The following is an 18,407-nucleotide window of genomic DNA, read 5'->3' on the forward strand; positions in this document are numbered from 1 at the left end:
AAATACATAATACCTTGCTAAATGGAGCCTTGTGTAGGCACCTAAATAGTAACTGAGCCAATTTCTTTGACAAGCTATGCAGCCAGGAACTTTTGCTTAAATCAGTTATTTCTTAGAATTACAATTGGCAGGGCAGGGAAAGGTGACACTGATACCTTAAAGGAAGCACACAGCACGTAGGATGATCATTCACCTGTCCATCAAAGAAGAATGAAAAATAAAGTGAGTAAAAGAAAGATTAGATTCCAGTCTGATTCTCTAAAAAATGAGGCATTTCACTGCAAAAAAAAAGTAGTTCCAATCCAAGATAGCTTCCCTGTTCTGTCAAGAGTTACAGAGAAGAAAAGACATGTAGAGTAGATCTTTGGGATGTTGTGCAGTCTCTGACAAAGCTTGGAACGTACCTTCACTAGGTGAAATCTAGACCTTTGATCATGACTCATAATTAGACTTTACTGCCAAGCTGGTAATTCTATGCTGTTGGAATAAGTTAGAGAATCAGAGAACAGTCAGTTGGGAGGGGTATTGCAAAGGTAAGTCTCTTGCTCCTTTCTGTTACCGGATGAGTTCTGCAAAGCTGTATTTCTACAGAGGGAGAATTTTGGAGGTCTGAGGCCTTACAGAACAGCTTCTGGTTGCAGGCTGCCAAGATGTTGATACTTCACATAAGCGAACATACATAATACATTAATATGCACTATTTTGAATAGCACAATATAGCCAGTATTTGTAGCTTTATTCTATCCATATAAAATAAAATTCTCTGTATTGCCATCTTCTATATATTTATTTCATTATTACATTATCTCTTTAGAATACTTTATAATTAAAAAAACCCAAACCCTGTTCTTCATGTTAAACATTCAACAGAATCAAGTTTTAGATTACTTGTTATGGTTTATGTAAAAATATAGGGGCCCAGCAGATCTATCTAAGGGAAAATATTGGTAAACATAACCAAAAAAGAACAGTAGATGCTTAATTATATTGCACAAGGTTATTGTGCAGAGTGAACTGTTTGAAAAGTACTGAAGTCTATATTTGTAGAGAAAAACCCAAAAATCACAGGAACATAAAATCTTTTTTGTCTGTATCTGTATGTTTTTGCTATCTTGTGAAGACGGTGTACATTATCATGAATGACTGTCTTAGACATATACACATATTGCACAGCTGAGTCACATTCTGTGCTGGTGATTCAATATCATTGTGTAAGTTAAAATAGAACTTCTATTGTTCTGTTACCAAACAACTGTTTTCTCATTCTGAACAGCTGAAAGAAAAGATTTGGAGAAATGTTAGCTACAGCACATTTCCTGCTGTGGTGTATGAATGATATGTGATACCCATTTAACAATCTCAGTCCCAATTCAGCGATTTTCTTTCGTTTTGAGTTGGTTTGACAATACAGAGAAATACAGAGTTACTCATGAAATAAGTAGTGAAAACGGTAGTAGGTGTATGGAAGAGCTGAATAAATGAAAAAGGTCCTGAGACTATCTGATTACTCAAAAATCTAATGTGATTGGAGGAATTATTTTACAATAATTTTTTTATGAGTGATGAAGTCTTGAAATGGTAAATTATGTTACTGTTAAAAAAATTCCTTAAATGCTTATAAGCGCGAACATTTTTAATATGAGAGAGGAATAGAAGCACTTTCTCTTCAAGTTTTTCTGTATTTCAGTTACTTGGAAAATTGAAATTAAAAAAAAAGAATTTGTTTCTGATGAAATTTTTTCATTGAGTTGAACCTTATTGTATCTGTCATCGCATTATTGTATGATATTGCTTTTACTCTGTCATACTATTTTATTTTATTATAAACTTTCATTGTAATAAGGCTAAAACAATATTACTGACCCTGGATTTTGATGTCATTTGTGAGGTCTAAGTTTGAGGTCAAATGTCCTAGCAGGAGCTAGTAGGTGAAGTGCAGCATCTTCAGGAGGTGGTGCACAGCCAGCTTTTTCCAGATAACAATACTCAACTATGAAATACAGAAATTGTGTGAATATGACCTTAATGAAATTTATTCTGAGACAAACTATTAGCTATTTTTATTCCTATGATGTCATTTCTCTAACTTTCTCTCTTCCATTTTGAAGTCTTGGAAGGTGAAAATGAAGACTTCACAAAATTTTTCATCTACTTCCCTGCCCCAAGCCATTGCAGTATTAAGAGACAGTCTACACACAGTCTATGTATCTCTGTGAATGTTTAGGTGTATCTTATTTTTTCATATCTGACCCCACTTGCATTATCCTTCTGCTGTTGTCTCTACCCCTCTTTTTACTTTTTCAGATAATGCTGATAAGTGTACAAAATAACAATTTCCCTGAGGCTTTCTCTGTTTTAATTTTTGTGGTGAAAATGACAAATAGGCATTTTGTGATCATCTCTGAAATTATCCAGCTATTTCCTTGCATTTCTTGTTCAATGTTTTGAATGCATACTTGTAATTTTTGTGCCTTTTAGACAGTAGAATATCCAGTGAAGTATACTTTTCAAGTATTGTTGTAGGCTTTTAAACACTGAGGAATAAACTAAGGTTATTGTTAAAGGTAATCTTAGAAAAAAGGACTGAAGGGAGTTTCGAGAGATTTCCTGTATTTACCTGCATTCAGAATCAGTTACTTCAAAAACATTCATATACTTCCCTAGTCTGTTCCTGAGGCCTCCCACTGATGAAAAGCCTACAGATTTCCTAGGTATAAACCTCTGTAGTGTAACGATCACTGAAGACAGGCACAAATTGATCACTGGACATTCAAAGCCCTGTGCTGTTGAATAAGAAAGATACCTGCTGACAGCATAGGGGGGTGCCATGGATTGCAAGAAGGATATAACCTTCAGCCAGTATTGTATGGGCTGAAAGAGGAGGGGGAAAAACCACCAACCCAGAATCCTGTTACCAAAATTTTGGAAGAGTGGAGGGTGTTACATCCATGCAGTTATGTGATAGCTGCTGGAGGTGGGTCACTTGCAAAACAAGTTACTCATGCAGCAAGATTTTGGCAGCAGTTTATGTATATGGACAAATACATTTCACACTTACATGTTTTAGAGTTGGCTGTGATATGGTAATATGTCTTTAAACAAAAGTAATCTCAAGCAATATTTTTTATTCTACTCTTATACAACCAGCATACATAGTTGGGAATTGCCTCTTAATACTGTTTTTCTTGTATGTATTCAGTAATATTAATTTAAAAATATTTTATACCCTTGGGTGGGTCTCATCCAGCCCTATAGACTTCTGATTGTCTAACTGGCCAAGGAGGTTTTTAACCATTTCCTCTTGGATCATTGGAGCTTTGTTCTGCTCCCCCTCCCTGTCTTTTGGTTCATGAGGCTGAGCACCCAGAGAGCATCTTACCATACTATTAAGGACTGAGACAAAGAAGGCATTAAGTACCTCAACCTTATCCTCATCCTTTGTCACTATTCTTCCCCCTGCATCCAGTGAAGGATGGAAATTCTCTTTGGCCCTCCTTTTGTAGCTGATATATTTGTAGAAACATTTTTTATTATCTTTCACAGAGTTGACTAAGTTCTAGCTGGGCTTTTCTCTCTGCATGATCTCAAAGTAGACAGGGCTGTGGAGGGTGTAAAAGTCACTATGGGAGTGGCGAGACTTGGGAGAGTCAGAGATTGCTGTATTCATAGAACTATTTGACAAACTAGGCAAGGCAGGGCCAGCAACTTTAGCACCCTTGCTGGGGAAGGTTTTGATGTGGAGTTGGGCATTGGTTTAGACTTTGATGGCTGGACAAAAAGGTTGACCTTGTATAACTAAAAAGCAATTGCCCCCACTTAAGAAGCCTTGCACAGGGTAAAATACATTGAGAAAGAAAATCAGCTTCTACAATTGTTTCTAATTCTGTGCCTTTTTAGTGGATATCTTCATTTATTCTTGTGAGGTATCTTTGAGTGATGCACAAAGACTTGGTGGTGTGGGGTGGAACAGTTCTGTTGTCAGCACTGCATAGATGGGAAAATGAGGAGCTGCTGACAGAGCTGGGCTTGTTTAGCCTGGAGAAGAGGAGGCTGAGGGGTGACCTCATTCCTCTCTACAACTAGTGCTGGCCTCTTCTTCCAAGTGACAGGGGACAGGACAAGAGGGAATGGCCTCAAGCTCCACCAGGGGAGGTTTAGGCTAGACGTTAGGAAAAAATTCTTTACAGAAAGGGTCATTGGGCACTGGAATAGGCTGCCCAGGGAGGTGGTTGAGTCACCTTCCCTGGAGGTGTTTAAGGCACGGGTGGATGAGGTGCTTAGGGATATGGTTTAGTGTTTGGTGGGAACGGTTGGACTCGATGATCTGGTGGGTCTCTTCCAACCTGGTGATTCTGTGATTCTGTGATTCTGTGAAAATGGAATAAACCTATAGTGATGGAAGGAAGTGACCTGGATATTTTTCCTCTGTGATTACTATTGCCCCCCTCAGTAATCTGATAGCTAAGAAACAGAAATCGAGACTACAGGTATAACCTAGGATTGACGTTGTAACTTGCTCTGGGTAAAACCATGAAACTGTACAAGGAATTCACTGTTTGACAAATCATGTTAATCAATGTGCATGTCTACATTTAATAGGTTAATTAGTAACTGAGAAAACTCAGAAGCTGAATTAACCTGTGTTCTTTCACAGCTTTTCTTAGACTATGTGTTGCACTTGACCTAACCTCTCTTTGGCCTGCAGCTTTCAAGAATTTGCAAAAATGTTTCACAAGAGTGAAAGCTCTTTTCTTGTTTTCTTGATGCACTATATTACAAACAACTTACTTTCTTTGTAGGGTGCTTTGAGTGTTGCATCAAATGCCTGGGAGGTATTCCCTATGCATCTTTGATTGCTACCATCCTGCTATATGCTGGAGTTGCACTGTTCTGTGGTTGTGGACATGAAGCACTTTCAGGAACCGTCAACATTCTGCAGACCTATTTCGACGTGACAAGAGCTGCAGGAGATGTTATTGATGTCTTCACCATGTAAGTTACTAATTTGTTTTAATTATTTCCTTTTAAAACTGCTGAAAAATCCACAGGGAATATAAATTTGATTCAAGTATATGTGTTGTAATAAAAAGCATAAGAATAATGATTTGGACAAGCTCAGTACGTGAAGTTTTGAAAGAGCTGATACTCTACTTACAGGCAATTTATAATACTATTCATTATCCCACATTTATCATTTAATAGTAAAAATTATTTAATATAACAATGAATCTGTTCCATACAATATATTTGCTTTTATATTGGGATAATTTCTTTGCTGAAGTGTGTAAAAAAATTTCTCTGTGCTCTAAATGGATAAAACAGGAGCTTGTATCAAAAAACAGATTAGTTCTGGGAGTAAAGGCAATAAAGAAGTTACAAAAGAGAACCCTGAGGCTTGAAATGTCAAAACATTATTGCCTCTGGTTTTCCTAGAATTCAACTGTTTTGAAGGTTTCATGCTTTACTGCTCTTGAAAATCTATTTCTGGAAGGCCTTTGTTTTTTTGAGCTTCTCCTTCACTTTGGTGAACTAAATACATTTAGTAAAATTATTTACTGTAATTTGGACTTAAGTGACAATTTCTAATTATATTGAGACTTTAAAACACGGTTTTCTCAGAAATAAAAATTCTTATCTGGCTACCAATGATTCTAACTAAAGCTGAAGAATCTTAGCTTCAAATATGTAAGCCTTTTCTTTCTCAGGTTTTTATTTTTTTTTGAGAAATTAAGTGATTTGTTCATCCATCAAAGCATCAACATTACATGATGGGTACTTCCATAATAATGTAAGCTCAATGCTTAACAGTAGCCAAAAACCAAATCAAATAACACAAATTATTGTGAAAGTCATAGAGAAACAGAGAATGTACTTGTTCCATTATATAAATTCATCTTTCATCCGTATAATGAATACTGTGTATCGTTCTGGTTCCCCAAGCTTTGGTGCTCCAAGAAAGCAAAACCCAAGGGTCATTAGGGTTATGGAAGAGAGGACGTATGCTTAAAAAAATGACTATAGTATCTTCAATCTAGACAAATGGTGATTAAGAGCTGTTGAGCAAGAGGTCTGTTTTTGCAGTGTGTAATTTGCAGTGTTATGAATAAGGTGTGTAAGGATAGACTGTCTCTCTCTTCCAGTACAAGAAGTTTGAGGTATAGGAGGAAACTGTTAGGCAATAGATTCAGAAAAAAACAAGTGGTACTTCTTCAGTTGTATAGCTGATCTATGAAGCTAACTGCAGTTTGTGGATGCCAAAAGCTTATACAGGTTCAAGGGAAGACTGAATAATCTTGGAAAACAAATCCATTGATGGTTTCTAATAGCATAGAGATTTCCAGATCAGGAAGTCCCAGTGGCTGGAAGAGCATTGGGGTTTATCATATCAACTTGCCTATTCTTATTTTTTTTATATTTATTTTTTGAGGTAGGAAGATGGACAAGATACATATTTGATCTGAATCAGATCCACTGCTTTTCAGGATATCAAGAAACAGAACTTTAAATCTTTTAACTCGAATAGAGTTACAATAGCAATATCCTTTCCAAAGCTTCTCTGTGAACATCAGTAGTATAGTTTGCGGAATTAGTAGTGAGAAGGGAAATGTATCAAATAAGTATGTCACTACTACACATATCCAGTTTTTGAATTAGTGCCAAGGAATTTAGATATTCTTGTAAGAAGTATGTGACTTCTGCCTTTCATTTTTTTTTTTGGCATGTCATTTAGAATAATGGGTATGGCGTGACTTGAGGGCTAAGGTTCATTGTTATCCTGAATGAAAGATCAGTCATTTTATTAGACTCTAACTTATTTTATTAGTCCCTAGGAAGCCATTAGTGCAGAACAGTCACAAATCGATGCTTTCTCTTAATAGCAAGTTTTCCAGCTGCCCTCTGCTGAATACTGAAGTGAAAATTCAGTCAGGAGCCATAGTTCAAATAAATATAATTCACTGGAAATTATTAAGGAACTGTAAAAGTGATTTTTTTTCCTTAGCATTTAATTGTATGACTTAGCTAGTAGCTTTTTGACTTTTTTGTTTGTTTTATTTACTTAAAGATATACTAAGCCAAATTCTTTCCTTGGCAGACCCACTGGAACTGAAATTTCAGTTTATTCATTTGTGAAATATGTATTTTATGTTTCAAAGGGATGAGGACAAAACACTTTGTCTAAAACCAGATGAGCTATTAACTCATTAACTGGAGCTATTAACTTATTAACTCATTATCTGAGTTATTAACTTATCAACTGAATAAAGTGTACGATTCTCAACGAAATTTACACATGCCAAATTTCTACCTGCTTAAGTAGATAATTCTCTGCTTTAAAAAATAATTTTGTATGAAGAAGAAATGCTTGATATTTTTTCAAAATTATTGATTAAAAGTTGGTGATACGAAAGCCCTATAGTATTTATACATCTTTCAGAAACCAAAAAGCAGAAAGAAAAATTATGTAAGCAGAAATAAACAGCACAGTACTTGCATTCTTAAAACTATACATCTTGAAATAGAAATAAAACCTAGATGTTTATTGTTCCAATTAAAAATAATAAGAATAATGAAAAAATCTAGCAATGTGCCCTACTAAATAATACTTCTTTTAAGGTTTTTAAGATATTCTTTCTCTTACATTTCTAGTTCTATGAAGTATCTCAGGCTAACCAGGAGTCTGTTCCTCTGAGATAAATACACTAGGCAGACGTTGCTGTAGAGTGAAGTGTGTTAGATTCTGTTTAATCACACTTACTGTTTCTGTCTATATTTTCATTAGCATAGTGGATTTCAAATGTCATTCAGCATAAGAATCAATGGGTACTGATGGGTACTTACGAGGGTCGTAAGAATTAAGGGCTTGTTTAACTGTGCCCACAAGTGTCTCTGTTCTGAATTCAAATAACAAAACTCACAAGCCACTCTGTATCTTTTATCCTTGTCAATGCAGCTACTTATTGCATTTGAAAATCAGCAGCAGACCCCTGAAGAGAAAGAAGGGAATAGCAAGGTTATAAGTGAGATCTGAGACACTCTTTAAGGGCTTAAAACTGAAGCCAAAGTAACTAAAAGCAACAAAGCCATTCAGAAATGTCCCTGTCAACATCCCTGAGGGCATCAACATCCCTGAGGGCATCAACATCCCCAGAGAACCTGCAATAGGCCTTGAAGTCCCCTTGGATGGCTCTGCCCATAGGGGTTCAGCCAAGAGCAGCAGCTCCATGGGGCAGAAGAGGGGTCTGAATCCTGGCCCTGCAGGGTGGATGTGGTCCCTGATTCCAAGTCCTCACACTGTTACCTGAGTTCAAATAATATACACCAGTTCACATCTGCTTTGGAGATACTAATAAGTAGTAAATGTTTATTATTTTAAAAATGAAGAGCAGGTTTTACAGCTAGTCTTAAAATTCCTTAAATGCCAAGGAGTTAAATCATTTTTCTCATATTTATGGTTTTCTTTCCAAATTTAAATATCATAGGTAATAATTATGAGATATTGAAGACATGCTGGAGGGATGCTGAGTAGAGTAGAGGTAGTGCTTTTATAACAAAGATTTACAGTAAAAAAATGCTCTTGCTTGCTTGTTTTGAGGGACAAGGGGGAACAAAACCAACTTTGGCCTATAGTAGTGTGCTAAAAAGGAGCAAAGGAGTTTTTTAAAAAGATTGAAAGGAATTTTGCTCAAAATACTGGATTACAGCTTGGCTTGAATTTTTTCAGGGTTATGCAGGTAAAACAGATGCTCTAAACTGTTGAAATGTATGCAGATGCACGAGAGCACATACTCTATAGACAAATTCCTTATGGAGAGAGCATATCTTCAAAAATAACAAAGCTGAATGAAGTAGACTATTCTCTCCTTACACAGTCACTTCTAAATCCATGAACTTTTAGAAAATTGGAAGCTTATAAAAAGCATATGGAATTATCAATCTTTGACCTTTTCCTTGGGGCTAATCACTAACTATATTGCTTTCTGAATCACTTTTACAAAACTTCATTCCCTCTAGTTTCAGACTTCTTCAATATTACCCTTATTACTTCTCTAATGGTAGCTGGTACCCCATCCCTACTCACAGTGAGTGAAGAAATGCCTGTTTGGGGATTTAATGGACAGAAGTCATAAGCTGTTGGATGGGATGTGAGTTCCTTCAGAGTGGTTATTTTAGTTCGTATGATTCAAAGGAACCCTAAGAACATAAATATGGTGATCTAAATGAGCCTGAAAACTGTCTTTATGATATTGTAATTGTAAGAGGTGAATAGTTTATGTTTCCCACTTTGTCAGTTTAGCAACTCAGTAGGTTTCATTGCAACTGAGATTGCAATGAGGAGGCAAATGTAGTATTCAGTCATTTTTCTAATAACTGCAATGAACGCTATATCTAAAAGTACTGGGTATAATTAGAATAGTTTACTTAATACCTTAAGTTTACTTAAAGCCCATGTCAGCTTAAATATATGTATAACTTGTCTTATATGAGCTGGGTTTTTATATTTTTCTGATATTTGGAAGAAATTCCATGAGATGTTTTTAGGAAATAAGGAGCATAAGGTATGCTTGATGCATTTCCCAACAGCAGTTTTTCACAGTTCTTTCTCTTCAGTATGCAAGGCCAGTTAGTGCCATCTGTCACGTTTGTGATATATAGGCCATGAAACAAGGGAGTCACACCCTTAGAGTGGAAAATGAAGAAATCTTTCTGATAGAAGCATTAGCATTTTCTTACTACAGTCAATGCTAACTCAGGTCATAGTAAATTCACTTCCTTTAAAGGTGTGAAACCAAAGAGTAGACTAAATAAAGTTTCAGTCTTTAAACCTGCTGTCCCAACCTTCTCTGTTGGAAGTGCCAGAGATGCTCTACTTGAGCCACCTTTTAACAGCTGAAAATTTCCTTCTTCTCAAAATATGAAAGTATGTGTTTCAGATGTCATTGTGTTCAGGTTTAATGCTTGCTGATAACCTTTCTGTTAGTCAGTCTGTAGTCATTGAAAGGATATTATTTAGTAATACACAGATGTATGTGCAACTGTTTTCTTTGGAGGAAAAAAGGGAGTATACACAGAATTTTTGTATCCTCCCTGTTAGTCTTTGAAAACTATTCTGAGAGGTAGATAAATGGATGTTATTCTGATCTTCAGCTCTTCTTTGTTTTTGTTGGCTTTGCAGCTATCATGAGTTAAATACTGGTACTATTAAAAATATCATTGCAGTCATTGATATAATTATACTAGTATTAGTGAAATACCGGGAAAGATATTACAATGAGGGCTATAGTAAAGGTTAGCTGATGTGAAATATGATGTTTGCAAATATTTGCATTAGACCACATGGTGGTTCTGTTTTAATTGTTTTCTTAGTAAACAATCGTACTAATCTGGCTTTCCCTGTTCTCCTACAAAAGTTTGGTAGTTTTTAAATTTGTACTTAAATTATGTTTTAAACACTATTTGCATTATGGGAAGCAAAACATGTAAGGTTCTTTATCAGGACAGACAATTGCTAACTCATGGAAGACTGTATCGTAGGATGTCTGGAAAGAGCGACCAACCTAAAGAGCCCTCATGTTTCTTCTGTGACAGCAAATGATTTTCAATTAATTTTATTTCACCTATATATTGTAGAAATCCTAGCTTGATGTGTAATTCTGTGTGTCTACTGTGTATGCAGCACAGGAGGATAATCAGCTTGTACCCTGAAAAAATGGACAGCAGTGGGCTAATAACTGCCTTATTCATGCTCTGTTTTAAAATCTAAAGAGGATCTGTTCTCTTTGTTTTGAGATACAAGGTCTCAAGATGTAGTCCAGAGTTAAGCAGAGGAGTCGCATGGCCACGTATACATTAGCAAGCAGTGTTAGCACAATAGAAACTAATCAGTAGTCTTAACTACTTAGTGCTAATAACTTGCTGTTCATACAGTATTTATTTCAGGGACTTATTTTGGACTCAGTCTTGCCTGAGACAATGGACTGAACATCCATTAGTGGTTAGAGTGCAGTAGGAGCACTGCTGGAGTGTGCTTGCCATTCAGCGTAATTTGAAAGGAGCCCATATTGCGCATTCTGAAAACATGATGCAAATCATATCTCTGTAAGTGAGGACAGCTGCAGAACTTGCCTAGAAAAAAATAAAATAAATCCGTTCCTAAACTGAAATGCTTGCAAGGATGTACCCATACTGCCTGCTGCTGTAAGGTTAAAGATTTGTTCACTGAGATCAGTGGTAAAAAGACTTCTAACTAGGCTAATGAATTTTCCCACCAACAGCACCTTTTGAGTTCTTGTACCTGGATTCTGAGTACGTGTAGAAGAATGAAGTTATCTCTGCAAGGAAGGCCTGATTTTGGCCCATGTGCCTCGTTTAGGGATTGTAATTTGTCAGGAACTACCAGAGAGAGCCCAATATCATTGAAGTATGCATTTTTCATCTAAATAATGCAGTTTACTTAAGGAGAATAGTTTCTATTTCACTGGAATGGCTCAGTCACACACAGAAAGTAACATTGGACAAATAGAGCATTTTAAAGATTAGGTGCAGAACGTAGGATTTTAGATCTGGTGTCTTTTGTCAGGTACACCAAATATGACGAAACATGCCAGCAAGTGAGAGTATGGACTTTGCAAGATTTTATAATGCTGAAAAGTAACCTTTACTGCCTACTCAGCTGCATGGTGTAGCCTTGTGTTCTGTATTTTGTTAAAAGCAAAACCAGTAACAATCTATGTAAGTAAAACATTTCGGGAGGTACCTGCAAAAATGTGGTCATCATTTCATGAAATAATTGAATAAGAAAATTCATAGCAGCATATGTGAATAATAGCCGAATGGTCTTAAAATAATTCTTTAGTCTTCACCTGTGCAAATACAGTCCACTACTTTTAGGTAGACAGCTGTATTATTTATTATTGTGTTGAGCAGATCTCTTATTTGGTTGTCTGGAATTTTAGGTTCACTATAATTGCTATGTGCCTATAACTTGAAGCATTTGCAACTGATTGTTCTTAGCAAATTGTTCATCTTCATAGGAAATAACTTTTTCCCTTTTAAGTGCTTTTGTTCCCTTTTGGCCTAAGTTTACTTTATAAACGTGAAATGGAAAGTATATATTCCTGCATAGTATACATATTGCTAAATCTTGCTTTATGTGCCATGAAAAAAAGTTAACTGGGCTTTCCATGGGAGATCTGAAAAAAGGAAAAATTAACTACTATGATACCAGTCTGGAGTTTTAGTATCAAGTTGTCATTCTTATGCTATCAGTATTTACCATGTGTGACTCACTCCAAGTTGATATTTGTAATAATTATATGCTTACAAATCCTGTGCTTTTGCCACATCTTTTCACATTTTATTGCTATGTAAAGTAGTCTGGGACTTCAGTACCCATAATGTACAACACTATCATGTAATTCTGCCAGAAATCTACATATTACCATTCATTAATTTAAATCTTTTTCTCGACCTTCAAGCAAAGAGGGCTCTGGACTTATTATGTAATTAACATCTTTAAAAATGTTTCTCTAGAAAGTTTTGTTTTATTTCCACCTGAAATTTAGAAGTTTATACTCTATATTAACCCAATCTCAAAAAAAATCCTTCTTAGATCTTACTAGTTTCATTTTTCTCTTCTCTGCAGTGAGGATATTTCAGTTTCTTTTACCTCATTTATGTTGTTGCCTGGAGTTTTTGGTCTTACTTTGTAGTCAGTACGTGGTCATTAATAAATCCTTCTGCTGGCTGTATGTATTTCTTCTGATGATTGCCTTTGCTTTACTCCTCCCTTTGTTAGCAAATGCCCTACGTTCCTTGGCATCAACATCTTTGTTTAAAATGCTTAAGTGAACAATGTCATGAACTTACACCAAGAAATTCTTCCCAGCTGATTTTGAGAGCATGAGCACCTCCTTTAAAATCTTCCAGGGAGTGTGGCTTCTGCACATCCTAAACAAATCTTCTTGCTTGCAAACATCCCCTTATAACTTGGCTCTCTTCAAAAAACACATTTGCTAAACCGCTTCTGCAAGCCTGAGATAGCTTGAGATAGCTTGAAGGGGCAGGCTCCTATCTCAGCCTGTTAGGATCAGTCCCTGAGAATGCAACAGGATCAGCATGAAGGCTGGCATTGTTGTTTGCAGAGATCATTGTGCATTCTAAATGTGAACATTAACTATTCAAAATTCCTTGTGATTGAAAAAAACTCCAAAGATGAAAAATGGCAAAACTGACCTACCCCAATGGTAGTGATTACGTGCTTTTCTCATCTGCCTATTGTCTATGCCAGCTATAAAACCCACAATTTTTAATTAAAAATTGTACTATGATAATCTAACTTAGTAGTACTATGATGGCTTTGATAATTTATTTTCCTTATAGGGTTTTTTTTTGATTTTTTTTGGGTTTTTTTTTTTTTTAGCTTATAAATAGGTATAATTGCCTGAATGTACTTGCATTCAGAAAGTACAGGTACAGTTTGCTGTCAATTATATTCTATTCGGCACCTGTACTATCTGAATCTCATTACCTATATTTGGTGAAATTATCTTATAAATTCAGAAAGAGAAACGTGAGGCAGAATTATAAATGCTGGAAAACTGGTTCCACAGTAATACCTAGTACTCTGGTGGGCTAGGCTAACCTAAACCTCTCTTATATTAGGCTTTTATCTGTTGCTCAGGATAAAGTGTACACAAAAATTTTTTGGATAAAAACATTTTCTGGACAGCATGAGAATCACATGTCACAGGGCAAATGAATGTGGTGTTTTGTTTTTTTTTTTGTTTCGGTTAATTGCAAATAAATGTCTACAACGCATTCCTATACTAACCAAATTAAAGAAAATTATCCCTAGCTACTCTGTAGATTGTTCTAAGGCAATATGAAGAAATTTTGATAGAAAATTCAATTAGTGTGCAATAGCTGAGTACCTGCCTTCAACACCGAGGGCCGAAAGCATACCATGATTAGACTGAATAGTGCAAATGCTTCAGGGATACTACAATTTGCAGTTCCTAGAGGGTACAGTAGAATATAAAGGGCGAAGGTTAACCGTTCTTCTTGGCTTATCTATAGGGGAAATAAATCCACTTATTATAATGGAGCGCTACTGATGTGCTCCAGTGAAGCAACTATTACTTCAAGACACAGTTAACAGAAGCCAAATATGAATATTGAAATACGTTCAAAACAGGATGTAATAATTATAACCTCAGCTGATTGAAGCTAAACAACAAAATAATAACTAATCTGTTATAACACACTTCTTGCAAAAGCCTGCTATACATATACATCACAGAATCATATGGGTTGGAAGGCACCTCTGGAGATCATCTAGTCCAATCCTGCTGCTAAAGCAGGTTCTCTTATATCAGGTTGCACAGGAATAGCTGTGCACAGGCAGGTTTTGAATATCTCCAGAGAAAGAAATTCTACAGTCTCTCTGGGTAGCCTATTCCTGTCTTCTGTCACCCTTAATAAAGTTTTTCCCCATGTTGTGGTGGAACTTCCTGTGCTTCAGTTTGTGCCCATTGCCCATTGTCCTGTTGCTGGGCACCACTGAAAACAGTCTGGCCATGTCCTCCTGACACCTGCCCTTTAAGATATTTATAAGGATTGATAAGATCCCCTTCTCTTCTCCAGGCTAAACAGGCCCAGTCTTTCAGCCTTTCCTCATAAGAGAGAGACTCCAGTCTCTTAATCACCCTTGTGGCCCTCCACTGGGCTCTCAAGTAGTTACTTTTTTTTCTTTAACTGGAGAGTCCAGAACTGGATGCAATACTCCAGATGGGAGTACTCACTGGGGAAGAGTAGAGGGAAAGGACAGCCTCCCTTGACCTACTGGCCATACTCTTCTTAATGTACCTCAGGACATCATTGGCCTTCTTGGCCATGAGGCACATCGCAGAGCTGATTTCCAACAGGCCAACCCCTAACCTGAGCCAGTACATGGTGTTATTCCTCCTGAGGTGCAGGACTCTGCACTGACTTTCTTAAACTTGATCATTCATCAGTTAATCTTATAACTTGCTGATTTTTTTTTTTATTATATTGCTTTAAACCTTAAATTTGCCAAAGCACCATGAAAATACAAAGAAGGATCTGACTCAATGTTTTCATTCACCTCTGACTAGTCTGCTGGGATTGTCTACTCTACTCAGCTGCAACTTGTTCTTTGAGATGTTAGCAATGATGGCCTCCATCAGTAACTTCTGTCAGAGAAAGAAAGTGTTTTCTTTAGACCTGTTTTAATATTCATTTGTTGGATAGAATCCAGATTCAGAATAATGAATTAAGAAATCCATTTAATATGGAATAATTAATGACCCAACAACAGAGTAAGTACTACAAATTGAAAGATCAGCTTAATTTAAATCACAAATTGAAACCAGTCATGTTTGTGTCTTTAACATTTCTGAATATAGTGTTGAGAGGAAAATCAAACCTGGAACCCATGGAGCGTCTACAAGAAGAAGACAGTATGCAAAATATGTTTTAGATCATTGTATAAAAATGTTTTTACTACTTTCAAGATGTTTTTCACAGTTTATTTATGCTTAGATATTCAACATATTCTACTCCTCAACCAGCAACATTGATATGTGAAGACTGCATGATCAATGCAAACTTGTTAAAATTAGGTTTGCTTTCATGACCTTCATCGATTGACTTTTAAATAGAAATGTTTCATGACTTCAATTATATCATTATATAATACCAATAGGACTCCTGCATTTAGATATGCAAGATTTCTTTTTCTTCTTTGCACTTAACGTAGCTTTAGTCTATCTTTCAAATCCTGTCACAAATATAAAATTTTTATTTATAATTTTTTCTCTTCCTTTGATCCTTATCCACCTCTTTTCTTTCATTCCAGCCTACACATGTGCAAGCCCTACTTACCTTTTTCTTTTTTCCTTATCTACCTTGTCCATTGGCTCATGTTTAACACCACTTCTACCTCCCTCATTGCTCTCATGCTCTGTCTGCAGCACTTAAGACTTCACTGAAACACAGATGACAATTAATCTCCCTGAGCTCATCCACAAAGAATAAAATTTTATTTTAAAGAAAGGCAATCGTCATTTTACAAGGCCTGTATTTTATTATCTATTATAATTTCATTGGAAAATCAAAGTTTATGTGAAATTTATTATATGCTGCAGAGTAATTTAGTACCAACACTATTTTCAAACCTATATATATATTTCTATATATATAATGTCACTGTTGTGGTACATTTTTTTTAAATACAGCATATACTAAACTTAATTATGTTGCAATGCAATTCTATCTGATTCTTAAAGAGGTAGTCGAAAGATTGTTTCACAATTTTTATTTATATTTTTACTCCTTGCATTATAGAAGATCTTTTCTCCTTGGACTAAGTCTGACTATTTCATCTCATGTAGTCTGATTGGTAGAGATTTTACTACTTCTTTCCTTAGAGAGTGCATGAAGAATAAATTTTTTTTCTGGATTTGGCTATTGTATAGCTATATGCAAATTTCTTGTAGAGGACTTAAGTGAAAGTTATTCCTTTAGCTACAGAGAAGGCAGAGGGAAAAGCAGAGAACTCTTAGTATGGTTTTTGATACAAGCAGCTCAGTGGGAGACTCAGCACAGATGGTTTAAAAGGCTGTTGTACGGGCTGAAATAGTCCCTGGACTTCCCAAAAATCTTAATCTCTTTACGGCAATGATAGATTTTAATTTCTACTGCACTGTGCACACTGATGTCTTCGAGGAGTTGCTTCTGGCAGGACTCCCACACTTCAGCTGCTGGTGAAGGTCAAAATTTTTTAAGGTGTGTAATGTAGGAATCGGAAATCTTATGGAATAGTCACAAAGTTGTAGTCTGTTTCTTCCAAGATATTTTTCATCAGTAATGACAAGATAGGCTCAAAACATAATTGTCCTCTTAGAACAGTATTACACTGGCCAAATTGCTATAAAATTCGGGGAATAGGATTTTTTACTGTGCAATCAGCAATTATATACACGAAAAGAAATAAAATCTTTGCATTATCTAATACTGTCTATAGTGTTAAATTTGTTTCACCATTTAGAATAGTTAATGTATCTATTCCATACTCATACCAACTTACCCTAATTTTCACTTGAGTATGAAAGAAAGAGTGATGCAGAAAAACCTGAGAGAGCTTTGTTACTGGAAAGCTAGGGAAAAGACATATCCTGTCTCATTCTCAAACCCTTTCAGTTATCACCTTCTGAAAAATACTACAACATGTGCAAAAAGCATTGATTTATAATACTTCTTAGACCAAAATAAGTTCATAAGTTTAACTGCATTTTTATGAGTCTTTTTATACATCTGAAATATCAACTGTAAACATGAATCTGACTTTTAATCTCTTGAAAACCATACAAACTCAAGGATATTTTAGTGGATTTTTGAGCTTTGTTATTTTATTGCATGTATTGAGAGTTGTCTTTTGGGTGATCCTAAAAACTGTGATCCTAAAGAAATGCTGAAAAATGTGATCCTAAAGAAATGCTATTGTTCCATATTTCTTTTCATAACACTGAAAGTATTAATCTTTATGTCTTGAGAAATGTCCAGCTTGGGTAGTTGTTTAGTGCATGTCAAAATTCATTTTGCAGATCTTTATGGGTCTCTGGCTTATTTTTTGTCCTACTTTGTAATAAGCTGTTGCTATTTTGACCTGGACAACATGACTGGAACTTACTAAAACCTTAAGCCTGTGTATTACCATTTTCTAATGAGTTGCTCAACTCCTTCTGTGTCATATTAATAAGCTGGAAGCTTACTGTGGATAGTTTTTTAGGGAAGTCCAAGTGGGAAACATTGAAACCTGCTGATTCCACACAATGGTCCCCAGGAACGTTTCCAAGTTTAGAAAACAGAGCAGAGAGATGCTTTCAAATATCTTTTCACAGACCCTGGTCATGAGAGAACATAGAGGAGGCAGAGTCTCCTTAAGTGATTGTTGAACTTCCAGACAGAGTTGGGCAAGACAACCACATGACAGTCTTCTTTGTAATTAATTGAGATTTCTAGGGCTCTGCATGTTACACTGTAAGCCATTCTTCCATTTCTTGAGCCTCAAGTCTGTGAAATGATGTTTTTAAAGCGCCATTATAGAAGAATGCTAGATGATCTGACCTTATTACTTGTTTCATAACACCTTTCTGATTTGAAGTTAGGGATCTCTCTTGGTGACTTCATGATTCTATCAGATTTTTGTCGATTGGAGACTAAGTGGAAAAATAATAATGAGGAAAGGAGAGAACAGACTGGCATTGTAGCTTAAGAACTACTTGTAAATGTAGAAGTGTTTATTGGAAATGGTAACAAAATATCTTTTCTATAACCTAAGTGCTGGATATAATGTGTTACTGAGGAGGTATGTCAGATTCTTGGGT

At 35.9% G+C, this 18,407-nt stretch overlaps 1 protein-coding gene across 1 annotated transcript in view; it reads left to right on the plus strand.

Annotated features, from left to right (window-relative positions):
* Positions 1-18,407, plus strand: part of GPM6A (glycoprotein M6A) — a 120,413-nt gene that overhangs the window by 75,570 nt on the left and 26,436 nt on the right. Inside the window, exon 2 of the mRNA XM_069855758.1 lies at positions 4,800-4,992. Coding sequence (XP_069711859.1) covers positions 4,800-4,992 — 193 coding nt within the window. The remainder of the gene's footprint in view (positions 1-4,799; positions 4,993-18,407) is intronic.

The sequence above is a fragment of the Phaenicophaeus curvirostris genome, chromosome 4 (genome assembly GCF_032191515.1).
Source record: "Phaenicophaeus curvirostris isolate KB17595 chromosome 4, BPBGC_Pcur_1.0, whole genome shotgun sequence".
Lineage (NCBI taxonomy): Eukaryota > Metazoa > Chordata > Aves > Cuculiformes > Cuculidae > Phaenicophaeus > Phaenicophaeus curvirostris.